The 14,728-nt window shown below is 49.0% G+C and overlaps 5 protein-coding genes across 5 annotated transcripts; 3 read left to right on the forward strand and 2 right to left on the reverse strand.

Annotated features, from left to right (window-relative positions):
• Nucleotides 1-1,281, forward strand: FSUBG_5065 (uncharacterized protein; the record flags this gene model as incomplete). The annotated part of the gene is made up of 2 exons (XM_036683121.1): nt 753-939; nt 992-1,281. Coding segments are annotated over 2 exons (477 nt in total), but the record flags the coding sequence as incomplete, so codon positions are not given.
• Nucleotides 1,282-2,766: 1,485 nt separating this feature from the next.
• On the forward strand, nt 2,767-3,668 carry FSUBG_5066 (uncharacterized protein; the record flags this gene model as incomplete). Its single annotated transcript, XM_036683122.1, has 5 exons — nt 2,767-2,793; nt 2,849-2,957; nt 3,023-3,469; nt 3,532-3,600; nt 3,649-3,668. 5 exons carry the CDS (start codon nt 2,767-2,769, stop codon nt 3,666-3,668), a joined length of 672 nt encoding a protein of 223 aa, XP_036539373.1.
• Nucleotides 3,669-4,527: 859 nt separating this feature from the next.
• FSUBG_5067 (4-aminobutyrate aminotransferase) lies at nt 4,528-6,089 on the reverse strand (the record flags this gene model as incomplete). The annotated part of the gene is made up of 2 exons (XM_036683123.1): nt 4,528-5,734; nt 5,788-6,089. The coding sequence occupies 2 exons, from the start codon at nt 6,087-6,089 to the stop codon at nt 4,528-4,530; spliced, it is 1,509 nt and encodes a 502-aa protein (XP_036539374.1).
• A 1,927-nt stretch (nt 6,090-8,016) lies between these two features.
• FSUBG_5068 (uncharacterized protein) lies at nt 8,017-10,955 on the reverse strand (the record flags this gene model as incomplete). Its single annotated transcript, XM_036683124.1, has 7 exons — nt 8,017-8,070; nt 8,135-8,245; nt 8,295-8,669; nt 8,721-9,053; nt 9,103-10,233; nt 10,308-10,693; nt 10,751-10,955. The coding sequence occupies 7 exons, from the start codon at nt 10,953-10,955 to the stop codon at nt 8,017-8,019; spliced, it is 2,595 nt and encodes an 864-aa protein (XP_036539375.1).
• Nucleotides 10,956-12,637: 1,682 nt separating this feature from the next.
• Nucleotides 12,638-14,488, forward strand: FSUBG_5069 (SAS10-like protein; the record flags this gene model as incomplete). The annotated part of the gene is made up of 1 exon (XM_036683125.1): nt 12,638-14,488. The coding sequence occupies one exon, from the start codon at nt 12,638-12,640 to the stop codon at nt 14,486-14,488; it is 1,851 nt and encodes a 616-aa protein (XP_036539376.1).
• Nucleotides 14,489-14,728: the final 240 nt, after the last annotated feature.

The raw sequence follows: 14,728 nt of genomic DNA on the forward strand, positions 1-14,728 counted from the left end.
GGGGGGGGGGGGGGGGGTCGAGACTTTGGTAAAGAACAGCTACGCGAGCTCTGGATACCGAGGACATTGAAGCTTTCAGGTTACTTAGGGACGAGCGATGATGAAATTGTCGACAGGCTCCTGTTGTCAGAGCTTGTATCACGTGCATGGAACTCGAGACAATGCGTTGCATGATTGAATTAGGGTGTAATATTGATGGATCAGAACTGAGGATTTGAGAGAATGAGAGGATATTATATCGTGGAGCCCTTGATCTTGGATCTGCTTGTCGGAACCATCCGGTGGGTGGGCTATTCCATCAGCGAAGATGGAGTAGTCCGTGATATTATACCCAACTATCCAGGTGATATCAACGCCAATTGACGAGATCGATTAACTTGACGAGCTGTTTAATTATTATTTTTAAAAACTCTGCTCCCTACGATGCAATTGATATATTGGTATTATAGCCTGAATCATAATCATGACTATTTTTCTTAGCTACCTACTAAGGTATTTCGAATAGGGCCCAGTCAGACGTTGCCAGCTCATTGTGCATTAATGCCTGTCTACAAGATCAACGCCGTGGCTGGACCTAGTTATAAAAGGGAGATGTGCTCTCTTGTCTAAAGCGGTTGATTGATGCCCTGTCTATTCCTTTTTTTATGCAATGATGGACTGTCACTTGAAAGTTGAAGTGATGCAGTCTTTGAACTTACATCAGATTAGTCTACGTACCGACTGGCCTAGAGTCTTGATGAACAGTTGGCCAGTGCTACGCTGGCGACATACGACAAGTCGACCGCCAAATCAATGACCAGTCATTCTTCTCTCCAACAGTAACAAAGAGACAACAAACTCTTGAAACCACGGACCCCGTCGCCAACTGGCCAATAGGCCTCAGCTCATCTCTTCAGGTTCCAGAGAGTTGCACCAACAGCCCCTTGCCCAACCCTGACGGTAAGTAGCTTGGCAATTCTTGATTAATAGTCGCTGACTTTGCCTTGCACAGGATACGACTGTACATTAATAAGTCAGAACCAGGCTGAACTCATCGCTGGTTGGTGGCCACACATCCATCATGGGCATGGATGGAACAAGGACAAATACGGCACCAGCCGCATACGCGAGAAGCCAATGGAATATCGCCAAATCCATGTTGGTGTGTATCCATGGGCTGAGCCTGTGAGCACGGGACATGGAGTAGACTATGTGTCTACCGTCTACGAAGTCGATAAGCCCCCTACTCCGAGTCAGGCGCCTCCAGGTTCTAGCGGGATTGGTCCTTTGAGTTCTCTTTAGACCCGTCCTGATCCACCTATTTTTTGTCCGAGGAGTGAGTGCTGCAGTGGTGCATCATGGCAGGGTCACAGTCATTAAAGAAAACAGGGACCATGGACAAATTGGAGCTCTCCAAGTGAGACATTTAGAGGCCTCTCGACGCAATTGCTCAATTCAACAAGCCTTTGGGTTGTCAGCTTGATTTGCCATCCAAAATTGGTGGTAGTCATACTCACAATCATATCAGATCAGCGCCTCACTCGCAAACATGGATAGGAGGATTTCCAGATCCAGGAATCGGCTTAAGCTGTACCACGCAACACACGCACATGTACATGCACTGCGCATGCACAATCTCATTACATCGCAACGCCTCTCACCTCACCTCATCTCATCTCATCAGGGGATAATGAGATGAAAGGTGCTAAATCACATTGCATCTTGTGCATGCATCGCTTTGTCGGCCACTCCCGTGCTATCTACCTTAGCTACTATCCAATATCATGTGCAGCAGCAGGTTTACAAACGGGCTGAGGCGGTACTTGAATATTGGGCAAAGCCGATTAATCTACCTATTTGGTGGCTTCCATCCGAATTAGGTACCTACCTACCTACCTACCTATCTATTTGTTGTCTCTGTGCACCCTCTGTCTGCCTTATAGGAGGCATCCAGGGTCTGACACTGACATTGAGTCTGTCATTATCTGTTTCTCACCCATTGGCCTACTTGCGCCAGCTTTGTCACCAAAACCTGCCTACCTACCTACTACCTAGGTATAGTCACCACGGCGGTTCCTGTTATATTAACATCGTCAGTGTGATCTGCCCTTCACTCAAACGACCATCTCTTGTCAAGGGAATCTCTCCAAGACTCACCTTTATTACTTCACAAGTTAGCGGAACCATGTCCCGCTCCGCTTGAGAATAGACTTGACACCCTAAGAACCGGTCGAAAACACACCCCATAAGGCGATCTCACTACACCAGGCAATATTCCTTCAGAACCTGCAACTTTACTCAGGAATCATCAAGGGCTCTCTTCATTTTCTCTCAATAGGTTCCAGCACAGAGAGAATCTCAGCCCAGACCTTGTGTTCCCGCGTCTGGCTAGAAGTAGCAATCCTCGCTTCTTCATCCGTCCGCTATCACATGTACCGCAGCATCTTGAGCGAGTCGCTTCCTTTCGTCGTACCCGACGTCTCCAAGCCAGTTGGCTGGGTCCATCGATAGGCTATATCGTGGCCCTTAAATGCAATATATTACAAGATTCCACAAACTCCTCGATCCTTTCGCGTCTTGCCATCAACCCCCAATGAGTTTATCGAGGGAAACCGCCCAAGACGACTTTCGCTTTCTAAAGACTTTCGCAGAACGAGGGTCTAGTCCTCGATGGACTTCCACTTCTTCCCGTGGTTGAGACTTTATGAGAATTCACATCAACACCTACTTTTGGACCTATTCCAAGCCTCATTCTCACCAAGGTAGTTTCCAAGGAAAGATCTCAGCATGGAGCCCTTTAATGACCAGGAGAAGGTATATCTCGCCATACTAGCCTCCTGAATTCTTCAACTGACCAGACTCACTCCAGCGGCATCTCCTTGCCGAAATAATCAAACACAGTCAATTAGATGTCCAATATTTGGAGAATCTAGTTCGTCATATTGAGCCAAACTGGATGCAAATGCAACTCCCGAACGGTAAGTAGAATGAATACCTACCTAGCCACCACATCCAGATCTCCTGAACTAAACATCCTTTATAGGCCGCAACATGGCTCAGTGTATGGAGACAGCTCAGAACATGTACATAGGACAGCGTGGGACAAAGCGAAAAGCTAGCGAAGAAGAATCGAGCACTCAGAACAACAACGACGGCCAACTTCACAGCAACCAAGCTCTGCCTCTTCTGTCTCAACATTCTCCAGCGCAGAACTCACCGGCAAACTTCCAACGCCAACCCACTATGGCTCCTGGGCCCCATTTGCAGCAACCTCAGCGAACTGACCAGCCTCCCAAGAAGAAAAAGGGTCGTCCAGCATATGCAGGCCGGGACGTGACTAGCCAGCGACCTTTTAATCCTCGACCTATCGCTCCAAAGCCATCTGCACACATTCTACAGAATCCCCACTCGGGCTTTCGCACTATTGCACCGGCTCCTCAAGCTGTTCTTCCGCCACGGCCCCCGGGATCACTGCATAATAAATACAAAGGTCTAAGCCGCACACTTCCTGGAGAGTTTCAAAATACCCACAGGAATTTGGATTCTTACCAGCCTTCTATCATGCCGTCCTCCGGGATGCCTCAGCCAAAGCAGGCAGTAGGAATCTTAGACAATATACCGGTAGGTAATCGCATTTCGTCTGTTGGGCGTTAGCTAATACTCTAATAGCATGGAGAACATATGTCTAACCGCCCGAGATCCCTTAGTGAAGCGGTACCGCGTGTGCAAAAACAAGAAGGTTCTCCAAACAATCGATCAAGCTCATTGCAGCCGATGGGAACTGATGACCAAAGCCGCATAATACAAAGCAGAGCGCCAGACCAGATGCAAGAAACGAAAACAAAACCGGATAAGGAGAACACGAATCGACACCAGAGAAAGACTTAGGGAAATGACACCAACATTGCTGAATGAGCGAACGAGGGAGAACAAGGAGCTTCATCGACTACTCGTGGGATAGTTCGTACGATGATGCCAGGGACGGATCTTAATGATGGTTTAAGGCTGATGAGGACGGCATAGACAAAGGCCAATGATAAGAGAGCAGCTGGTTTGACTCTCACATAACCCATAAAGCAGGGAGACTAACAGGTGTGAAATTCAGGACATCTTCAGGACTGTAAACGGGCATCAATAGACAGAGTTATGAATTAATAACAATTGTCTCAAGTGAGACATAAACTTGCACTCCTTGCTCAAGCGCAATTATATACAATTCGCATATCTCCTCGACGAATGAAAATAGACACCTGCCTGCTTATTGACGAGAGAAACATGTCACGATAAAAGATACAATAATGCTCAAGCAGGTACAAGAAAGTGTATGAAGAAAGCAAGACGCTTATGTTGATTGCATTAACCCTCATTATCCTTGGCTTCACAACCTCCAATCAAGTGTGCCTAGTCCATCCCAGATTTCGGCCTCGAGATAAAAAGAAATACCTGGATCCCCTAGGTCTTCGCTAAATACATTTTCTGATTTATTCAGATAATCCCAAACTCCAGTGTCCTTAAATGGCCATTTTGATGTCCCCCTTGCACCCCCTTTTACTGCTTAACAATCTTCTCAATTGTGTCCACAAGGATATCAGCATGCTTCTGCTGGAAAATGAGCATAGGTCGCAGACGAACGGCGCTGGCGCCACTGCCACCGATGTTCACACCCAATTTCTTGGCCTCTACTAGGAACTGGTCACGCTTGGGGCTGTCGAAGGCAATGAATGTACCTTGACCCTTGCCGCGGAGGTTCTCGATCTGACCGGGGTACTTCTTGCTAAGAGACTCGAGGTCCTTGAAGAGGCGATCACCAACTCGCGCGGTGTGGTTGACGAGGTCGTTCTTGTTGATTTCGTCGACAATGGCCTTGAACAGGATGGCGCGAGCAGGGTCACCCATCCATGTGTTGAATTGTCTGTAAGGCTTGTTGGGGCGGATAGCAGGGTCGCCATAGTAGAAACCGGCAGCTTGCGCCTTCTTAGAGAAGGTCACGATATCAGGGGGTGTCTCGAGGTTCCAGTGGTCATGAGCCCAGAACTTGCCAGTAGCGCCAATACCAGTCTGGACTTCATCGACAATAAGCAGAATGTTATGCTTCTTGGTCAAGGCTCGCAGCTTGCGGAAGAAGTCAGGCGAAGCGTGGTTGTCACCGCCTTCACTCTGCACCGGCTCGACGACAACGGCGCAAGGAGGCAGGTGCCAGTTCTTAATAAGGTGCTCGACTTCATCAAGACTGGCCTGCTCGATCTTCTTGTTCTCCTCCACGTTCTCCTCGAGGGGATATTTGAGCTTGGGGAAAGTCGCTTGAGGCCAGTCAAAAGCGGGGATGTCGACCTTATGGATAGCCTTGGAGCGGGTAGTAGAGAGCGACCCAAAGAGACGACCGTGGAAGCCGGTCTTAAAAGAAAGAATAGAAAGATCAGGGCTTCCGGGGGCATGGTTATCCATAGCACTGTCGAGTTCCTTAGTGCTGAAATCAACCTCAGGGCCACCGCGCTCTTGCTGTCGGCGCCACATAAAGGCGGCCTTGTAGGCAGTCTCGTTCGCATCCGAGCCAGCCATGGCAGTGAAGACATTATCCAGACCCTTGGGAGCAACAGTAAGAAGACTAGACCTGAGAAGATCGGCCCAGTCGTGAGAAGGGAAAGCTCCGAGGGCAGGTCGGTTGACAATGGCGTTTACCATCTCAGGGCTGGAGGCGGCCTTGAGAAGGGCAGGGTTGTTATAACCGACAGCAATTGAAGCAATCTGAGCAAAGCTATTTTGTTCGTTAGTGTTAGGTAATGAAGCTGGCATTCAATTGACTCTTACACATCGAGAAGCACGTTGCCATCGGGGTCGGCAATGTAATTGCCCTTGCTCTTGGTGTAGTCGACAAGCATGTTTGCGCTGCGAGTATCAAAGACCTTGGTGAGCTCATCCAGGTGACTCTTGGTCTTAGGGCCAGGAATAGCTGTCTTGACTGTAGGGGCGTCTGGCTCGCCAGCGAAGAAGGTCTTCTCAGAAACAGCAGCCATCCGCATGCTGCGCGAAGTAGCGAAAGAGCGGGAAGCTGTAACTCGGGCAGCTCGAACAGCTGGCCGGGCGGCCATGCCAGCGCGGAAAGCCGACATGACTAAGGGTTGCAATTGATGAAGAGTGTGAGTGTCTTGTAAAGCGCTTCGACCGTGAGGTAAGGTATAAATTGATATGCCTGCTAAATGAGGACAGAACGTCAGCATAAATGAAAGCGTGCCGTCATGATATGGAAGCAAACAATGTCAAGAGATGCAGCCATGATAGAAGCCAAAAACGGAGAGGGCAACTCACTCTTGTCAAGCTACTGAGGTAAGGTAGAAGCTCTGAAGATGGAAGAATGCCACACAGATCAGAGAGATATGGAAGAGGAGGGGAGAGAAGGAAGGGAGGTTGTCGTCAGCCCTTTTATAATGTATCACTCACTTCAGAAAGGAAAGGAAAGGAAGGGTCCTTACTCGGACCCGGCTCTCACCTCACCTGCCCAACGCCATGATGTCCCAGTCCGTTACCTACCTACAACTGAAAGCTACTAAGGTCTAACTAGTATGTACTTACCACCTAAAAATGTTTCCTTTCCCCGCATTTGCTCTCAAGAAATTGACCAAGCGGAGGGCGGAAGTTTGTGAGAGACAGCGGAGGCAAACAGGAAAGAGGGAGGGGTGAAGTTAGACGTGTTGAAGACTTGCCGTAATAGGGAAGAAGCTGTAGCGCCCCAGCTCGCTTACAACATCTCTCGCTCCTCTGATTCTCTCCGCTAGTTATCAGTTGACATTGGGTTCTTGTCATGACTTCTAACCTAGCCTCCATATCAAATTGCAAGACACCATTGATTTATTTGGATAATACTGTTGATTTTAACGTCGTCTACGAGACCATTTGCTTTTCCAATTCAACCTCACTCTTTCTTGGTCTCAAGGCCCGTGCCTCACCTCCGCCTTCACCTTCACCTTACCCATGGTGAACCCAGACCCAGATCTCGATAACAGACTGCAGTGCCGACATGTCTACTGTGCAGGGGCCAGATACTACATACACAAATACGTACCGATAACATCCATGGATGCATTGCCCAACCATCATTGCAGCCTATCTCACGCTCAAGTACACCCCGTGACCGGCTGCCAGCCACTGCACATTCACATACATCCAGGCACTGGTATCCGTACTGTTTGATAACAGAATCAAACTCGCCCTTTCACGGGTTGACCTTCCTGATTCCATGTCCGGCTCTCCAAATCCAAATCCACCAAACTCGTCAATGCGCGGGGTAAGACAGGTATCTCCATAGGTAGGTACCTAGGTATCTTGGGGTACTTGGTATAAAACGGTGCTCAGATCCTGATACGCCTTCTAGCTACAGTACTTGCACCAATCTAGTCAGAAATACCGACCACTATTCCTCACCGAACTCACCTTCAGACATGATTGCTTACTTTGTTTGGAGATCTTTCTATCGAGTGGGTATTTATCTGCCATTTAAAAGCAGCATATCTCCCATACAGCGTATGTACACCCCCAAGCATGGCAGCCGTCCTTCCCGTCCCACACACCGGACCGGTTCCGGTCTCGGAGCCGTCCGAGTTCTCGGCTGTCAGACGTTGCTTTTAGTACGCTTGACATCCAGAAGCCTACCCCTTTGGGCAGGTTAAGGGAGACTGGAGGCTATAATCCATGGCCTAGATAGTTCGTCCGTCTATAAACATTGGAACACGATAACAATCACATGAGTCGAAAACAATATTTTCCACCTTGGCCAATCTTTCTAGTCATTCAAGAGTAACAAGTCGCCTCGATTCTCCGCGCGGCCATAAAACTCTCATGCTGTCACAATGCCAATCTATAAGTTGGATAAGCCGCGGCTCTTCCATCCTTATCAACTGCGTTAACCATAATGTCGATGCGTCCGATTCTGATGCCCAAAAGAACTCGCTACCAGAAATGCAATGCTAATGCCAATGCCATGCCTGTATCACAGAAACAAACAACGCCCACAATGCCCAAAACTCCTGGTTCGCCTGCAAGTTAAACATCTTTCTCATGCTCTCGCATATATCTGACAAAGGTCTTCTTGTGGGTCTGGTAGCTATGTTAGCATCACAAAGAGAACATCAATTTCAAGCAGTAGTCAGTGAAAGCTTACCATTCCAGCGTATTTGCCGTCTTTCAGCACACAAATGTACCTGAGTCCGAGCTTCGCGAAAAGCTCATAAACCAAGTCCATTGGTGATCTGATATCCAGTGCAACAGGTGCCTATACTCATCAGTGGTGTGCGAGGTAGCACATATCGTGGAATGCTCACAGGATCTATGTAAGGTGTAAAGTCTGTGGGATCATGCTCCCCCTCATCTTCGTCAATGCTAGGAACGTGGTCCATGAGGCAAAGATTCGTCGCCTCGTCCTCTAACTGATCAAGCGCATATCCAAGATCAGGTGCGGGAATCAACCCAACCAAAATACCATGTCGCACAATTGGCAGTCCTCCATCGAGTTCGCCAGCCTTGTGCAGGAGTTCGAGTTTGATTCTCAAGCTCGTAGCAGGCACAACTGGGGAATTCGTAATGTCAATAACTCGTTCTTTTCGAATCCGAGGCACAATGTCAGCCAGGTCTTCCGTAAAGATCGGCTTATGCTTATTGTCCAAGAATGGATATGAATTCATGCTGGTGAGAAGATCCTGTACAGGTCAGTTGCTGCTCGGTACATTGACCAAAGATGAAAGACTCACATAGATGCTGTTGGGCTCGATAGCATCGGCTGTCCATTTGGATACGAGGATGGCGAGAGAGAAGGGCAGGACATAATCAAGGCTACCGGTGAGCTCGAATAAGATAACTGCGAGTGTGACAGACAGTCTCGTCACACCACACATGGTGGCACCAGCTGCAATGAGACCATACACACCAGGTTGGATGCACGAGCCGTCTCTGCTGAAAGCACAGTCTCCCCAGATAGCCCAGTCCGGGACACGTAGCACAGCCCATTGCACCATATGGCCGACTATCCGACCCATCAAGCCTCCAACAACCATAGATGGTACGTAGATTCCAGCAGGAACTTTCTGTTGGGTATATTAGTTTATGTCATAGCTCGTTCTGAAACAAACTTACAATGCCAAAAGTGATAACAGTGAGGAAGCCCTTGATCAAGAGAGCCACAAACAATTCAAAGAGGATAGGGGGAATCTCATCAATGGCTCCAGGACACAATGCTCGTTCGTCCCAGTCAGTGCTGGAACCCTCGCACGGCGATGCGACATTGAGAAGCAGCTCAGCAACAGGGAGCTTTGTCAGAGGATTCCAATAGCTCATCAATCCTGTTACCATTGCTACAAGCAGTACTTCCAGCAGAGGATGCTTTTTGATCAGCTGGATCCTTCTGAAGGATTGAGCCCAGTATTTAGAGGCTTTGATAAAGAGCGCTCCCAGTGCACCGCCAATGATGCCCACAAATATGAAGCTTCCAAGCTCGAAATACTCCCAGTCGACCAGATATCTCACTTCAAACAGAACGATCTTGTGTGTACCGTAGGGGTTGAGGAATTTGAGAGACAACGCGGCGACGATACAGCAGAAGAAGGTTCGGAACAGCGTTTTTGCAGGGAAGAAGTATGAAACTTCTTCAAGGCCGAACAGTACTCCGCCTAGCGGCGCACCAAATGCCACGGCGACTCCCGCGGCTGCAGCTGCTGAAATAACCTCTCTTCGCTTTCCGTCGTTTCGATCATACTTGGAGAATAATCGACACAGGATGTTGCCAACGCAGGCAGCCATATGAACGTACGGGCCCTCTTTTCCAAGACTCATGCCAGAAGCGACACTTAGGATCAGTGCTACTAATTTGATAATCAGGGTCCTGGCACCCAGGAAACCGTGCAATACGAAGCCACTGAGAATAACGCGAACCTCGGCAACTCCACTGCCGGCTGCAGAATAGTAGACCATAGGGGGATTCTCTGGCTTTGGATCGGGTTGCGGTTGAGGGGTTGAAGATTCACTTGTGTTCAAGTCGTCATATGTCTGCGTTGGTTGATCAACAGCCAGGTTCTCGTCTAGAGTCGTCAGTTGATATGCAGATGGGACAACTGTTTTTGTCCACAGTGCCATCCAACAGGCAATGAGAGCAAGGGTGAGAACAAAGGCCATGTAAATCGCGAAGCTTCTCCAGATGTCTCCGGAAGGACTGTTCACAACATGTGCCCACCTGACCCAGTCCTCACAGACTTCTTCGGCACAGCATCTCTAAGGTCAATATTAGCCTACATTCGTGACAAGAACAAACTGAGGAATGTGCGCATCATGAATCGGGTACTGACCTTTCTGCTGAGGTACCAAGCTTTGCTGCAGTAGCCTTCCTTGAAATCAAAGACAGTGGATTCGGCAACGTCAACTGTGTATGCCATCAATGCAACGAGAAACCCACAGAGAGCACTCAGAATCCAGCCCTGGGCGCCATCAAAGATAATGCGAACCCTGCCCCAGAAGTCCTTACGACTTCGTAGCTCCTTGACTCTGTAGGAATCGGCGATTGCGTCATGCACCCAGTCGGTACTGGTGAATTGATCGTACCACATGCGTTCATCGGGGAAAATCGTGCCTTTCGATTCGGCCATGGAGGACTCATGGCGGTCAGACAGGGCGTTAACCAGTCTTGAGCTCCACGAGGGATGCCGGCTATGATTTCGAGAGCCATGATAGGCACCTGAGACGCAGAAATGATTAGCCAGAGTCAGAATTAGTATACCCCTGGAGAGCGCACCTATGTAGCTGTGGTCCCGTGATAAGGATCCTTTTTGCTGACGAGTTGAGCTTTGCTCACTGATACGAATGCGCGACCTTGAAGCTGTGAGCAAGGGGGTTCGCTCGTCAAGTTCTCCTGTTGAAGCATTCCGCTGGAGAGGATTCCGTCTTCGCGTAGTCCGTGGTGAGGGCGGCTCGGAGCCTTCTGCTTCTTGTCCCGCCATGATGGAATGAAACTACAGTGGAAATGAAGTTGAAGTTTAAGGAGCAGGGAGTGGAGTGACAGGCAAGCTCCCAGGGCGATACGAGCTTTAAAGCAAGGCGCCTGCCTGGTCTGGTCTGGAGATAAAGAGAAGATAAAGATCAGCAGCAAGTGAAACAGAGGTTGGGACACAAGGACGATCTGGTCCGAGTACTATATCGCGACACCCGTGCCCGTGCTTCGTCCCAGAATGGGATGAACTTTGATGGTTCGTTGGTTGTCACACCGTCACCGTTCTCAGGGTCCAGGTGACCCTCGTTGGCGGGAGTGTGGAGGCGCGCCAAGCGTGACTGGACTTTAAATCAAGATGGCGGGGGGTGATCAGGTATAAATAGAGGCCGCCTGACGACGATGACACGGACGGAGAATCGAGGGATGGAGAAGAGAGAGGAAGATTCTCTTCGATGATCGGAGCTAGATCAAGGTTTGTAGGGAGCGAGGAGTGCTAACTTAAGGTTGTTTTCTCGTTGTTATTGGTCTCTTCAACTGTCAACTGCCACATTCGGTAACAAATGCGCCGAATCGTCGTTAACGGTGAATCAAACCCACCTACCCGTCCAAGTCCAAATTCTATTTAATAAGGGACTCTCATTTCTAGAGTATTCTCCACTCTCTCTTTACAAAACAACAAACTCTTCTCTACCTTATCCAAAGTTCCCAGGCGAGCGGACTCAAGAGGGACAAAGGGCATATCACAGACGCGATGAAACGCAATAAAGAATACAGGGGTCAGCCACCAGAGCACCCGCCGACATGCACTCTGGAGGTACATGAGCGGTCTACGCGTTATGGTCAGACTCAAAAGTACCTACCTGTCACTACCCGAGGGAAGTCCTTCGGCATTTCGTCATTGTGCTCTAGGGTCCCCACCAAAGGATTAGGTAGCTGACTCAAGCGAAGTCCACTTTCTACCGTAGGCGGCTAGCGTTAAGCGCTTGGTGCGCGTGGAACGATTAAAATGGAAGATGCAGTTGCTTCTTCTGATTCTGATATCAGAGTGCTTCTACCTATGTCATCTAAGGTACCTATAAAATGAAAGGACGGCGATACATGCATATTGCATACAGACCTGAACTCGATGTTACGCGAAGCCATTGCCATTGCATGTGCCGTAGCCGAAGTAACATGCTACGCATTTGACGAAGTGGTTCTGACAAGGGCTTATATCAGGGAGACGATCTTGGAAGTGGGATGCCGGATCCCACGAATCATTCGGGCTTTGGCCGATAATAGTACGAATCTACAAGATATCTTGGTGATGAAGCTACAAAGCAAAAACAATGCTCGATCAGCCCCTCAAACGAGGCATTTGTTTGGATCTGGAGTGTATGAAACTACATACGCGGCCGATGATCATGTGTGTTCTGAATCATGTAAGCTGAGACTGGCCATGTGTTGCAATTGGTTCCCATCATGTCAACTTTATTGTCAGCCAAAGCGCCAAATTGATCATTTTATTTCCGTCAATGGCTGAGATTGTGGCGTAAATGTGGCTATGGCTGGTGGGTGGCCTACTCTTATCTCTTATCGGCTAAAATTTCAGAAAAAGTTGCGACTGCGACGGGCTATTTTCGCAACTTTGGCTACGCAAAACTTTAGACGTTTCTTCTTTCTACCCACTCGAATTCCCTACGACCCGCGAAAATGGCTAAGAAGAGAAAGGCATCAGGGCGCAGTAATGCGGCTTCAGGCCCCAAAGAACTTGATCCATCGGAAGCCCGCCTTGGACCTATCACTACTTATGAGGATGTTGCCGACTCAGAAGACGAGTACTTCATGAACCGAGACCAAATACTACTCGACGAAGCGCCAGATTCAAAACGTCGAAGGAAAGAAGATGACGATATCGAGCTGTCCGATGAAGAGGTTCTTGGATACGAGGACTCCGACTCAGAAGAGGAGGACGACCAAGATGATCAACCGCGTAAAAACAAGGGCTCAGCATCCAAAGATGCAGTCTCAGATGACGAAGCTGGTCAGGAAGAGGAGGAAGGTGATTCTGGTTGGTGGGGATCCTCAAGAAACGACTACTACAATGCCGACAATATCGAGACCGAGGCCGACGCTCTCGAAGAAGAAGTGGAAGCCAAGCGTCTTCAACAGAAGAAGCTTTCCAAGATGGCAGAGGAGGATTTCATTTTTGATGGGGATGAGTGGCTAGCTGAGGGCCAAGAAGATGGCGAGGACGAAGAGACGGTCATAGAAGTCTTGAAGGAAGTTGAGATCACCGACGATATGAGCCCCGAAGAGCGATATACAATTCTCAAGAACCGTTATCCCGAATTCGAGCCCCTCGTCAAGGAATTCCAGAACTTGCAACCTACTTTGGTGGAATTGCAAAAATCAGCTCAGGGTCTCTCGGGTCAATCATTAGAAGCTGTCAAGTACTGGGTGGCCGGCTGTTACGTTGCTGCTCTCGCGAGTTATTTTGCCATCCTGACCTCTCCAGCAAGAGATAACGCAAAGGTGCAGAAAACCATTGATCCTACCGAGCTACGGGACCACGAGGTCATGGAGACCTTGATGAATTGTCGAGAGGCGTGGCAGAAGACCAAGGATCTCAAGTCAACCAAGAGTTTCGATGGTGACGCTATTTCGGATATCGACGATGATGCATTGATGCGGGGTGTTGAGAATCTCGAGGCTGAGGTGAAGAGAACCAAGAAGAGCAAGAAGTCGTCGAAACAAGAAAGGGCTGCTGCTGAGAAACTGGCACGAAAGCTGGAGAAAATCAAGGCTGGAGAAGCTGCTGTTGCTGACTTATATGATCTACCTCTTCCCGGCAAGAAATCCAAGAAGTCCAAGAAGGCTGTTGCTATCGAACAATACGATGACAACTCCGACTTTGGTGAAGAGGACGTTCTTGATGAGCGAACCGCAGCTGAGAAGGCCGCCCGCAAGAAGAGTCTCAAGTTCTACACATCTCAAATCGTACAGAAGGCGAACAAGCGTGCTGGCGCTGGAAGGGATGCCGGTGGTGATATGGATATTCCTCACCGCGAGCGACTTCGAGACCGTGCGGCGCGTCTCAACGCTGAGGCTGAGCGACGTGGACAAAAGAACTCCAAGCTTGGAGCAGACCTCGATGGCAATAGTGACGATGAGGACACCACTACAGCCAAGACTGTTCGTGACAACGAGGACGAGTACTACGATATGGTGGCACAAAAGTCAAAGAAGAACAAGGAGGACAAGGCCGCCCGCTACGCAGCATACGCAGCTGCCAGTAAAGCAGATCGAGTTGTCGAGAAGGAGGAGCTTGGTGAGGACGGCAAGCGTAAGATCACATATGCCATTGAGAAGAACAAGGGTTTAGCGCCCAAGCGAAGCAAGGACGTCAGGAACCCCAGAGTCAAGAAGCGCAAGCAGTACGAGGCAAAGCAAAAGAAGTTGAAGAGCATGAAGCCTGTTTGGCAAGGCGGCGAGCCCAAAGGAGGATACCAAGGAGAGCTGTCAGGTATCAACACAGCAGTTGTCAAGAGCACAAGACTATAGATTTAAGTTCATTAAGGACTTGGTTAATAGCGTCATCAAAGAAAGAATTCTTCCAATTTTGTGAATATCCATTTACTTGCTGCAATTTACTATAGTATGTACATGTATGGAGTAACTCCCCTGATTATCACCTATTTTATGGCGGGTCGACCCTTGTATGGCGGGGCCAAACTCCACGTTGCTTGAACAGCTTCCCTTCAGCAAACCTACAACCTTCCAACGTCTCTCCTTAACCTTCCA

This window comes from Fusarium subglutinans (assembly GCF_013396075.1).
Source record: "Fusarium subglutinans strain NRRL 66333 chromosome Unknown NRRL66333_c0000047, whole genome shotgun sequence".
NCBI classification, from domain to species: domain Eukaryota; kingdom Fungi; phylum Ascomycota; class Sordariomycetes; order Hypocreales; family Nectriaceae; genus Fusarium; species Fusarium subglutinans.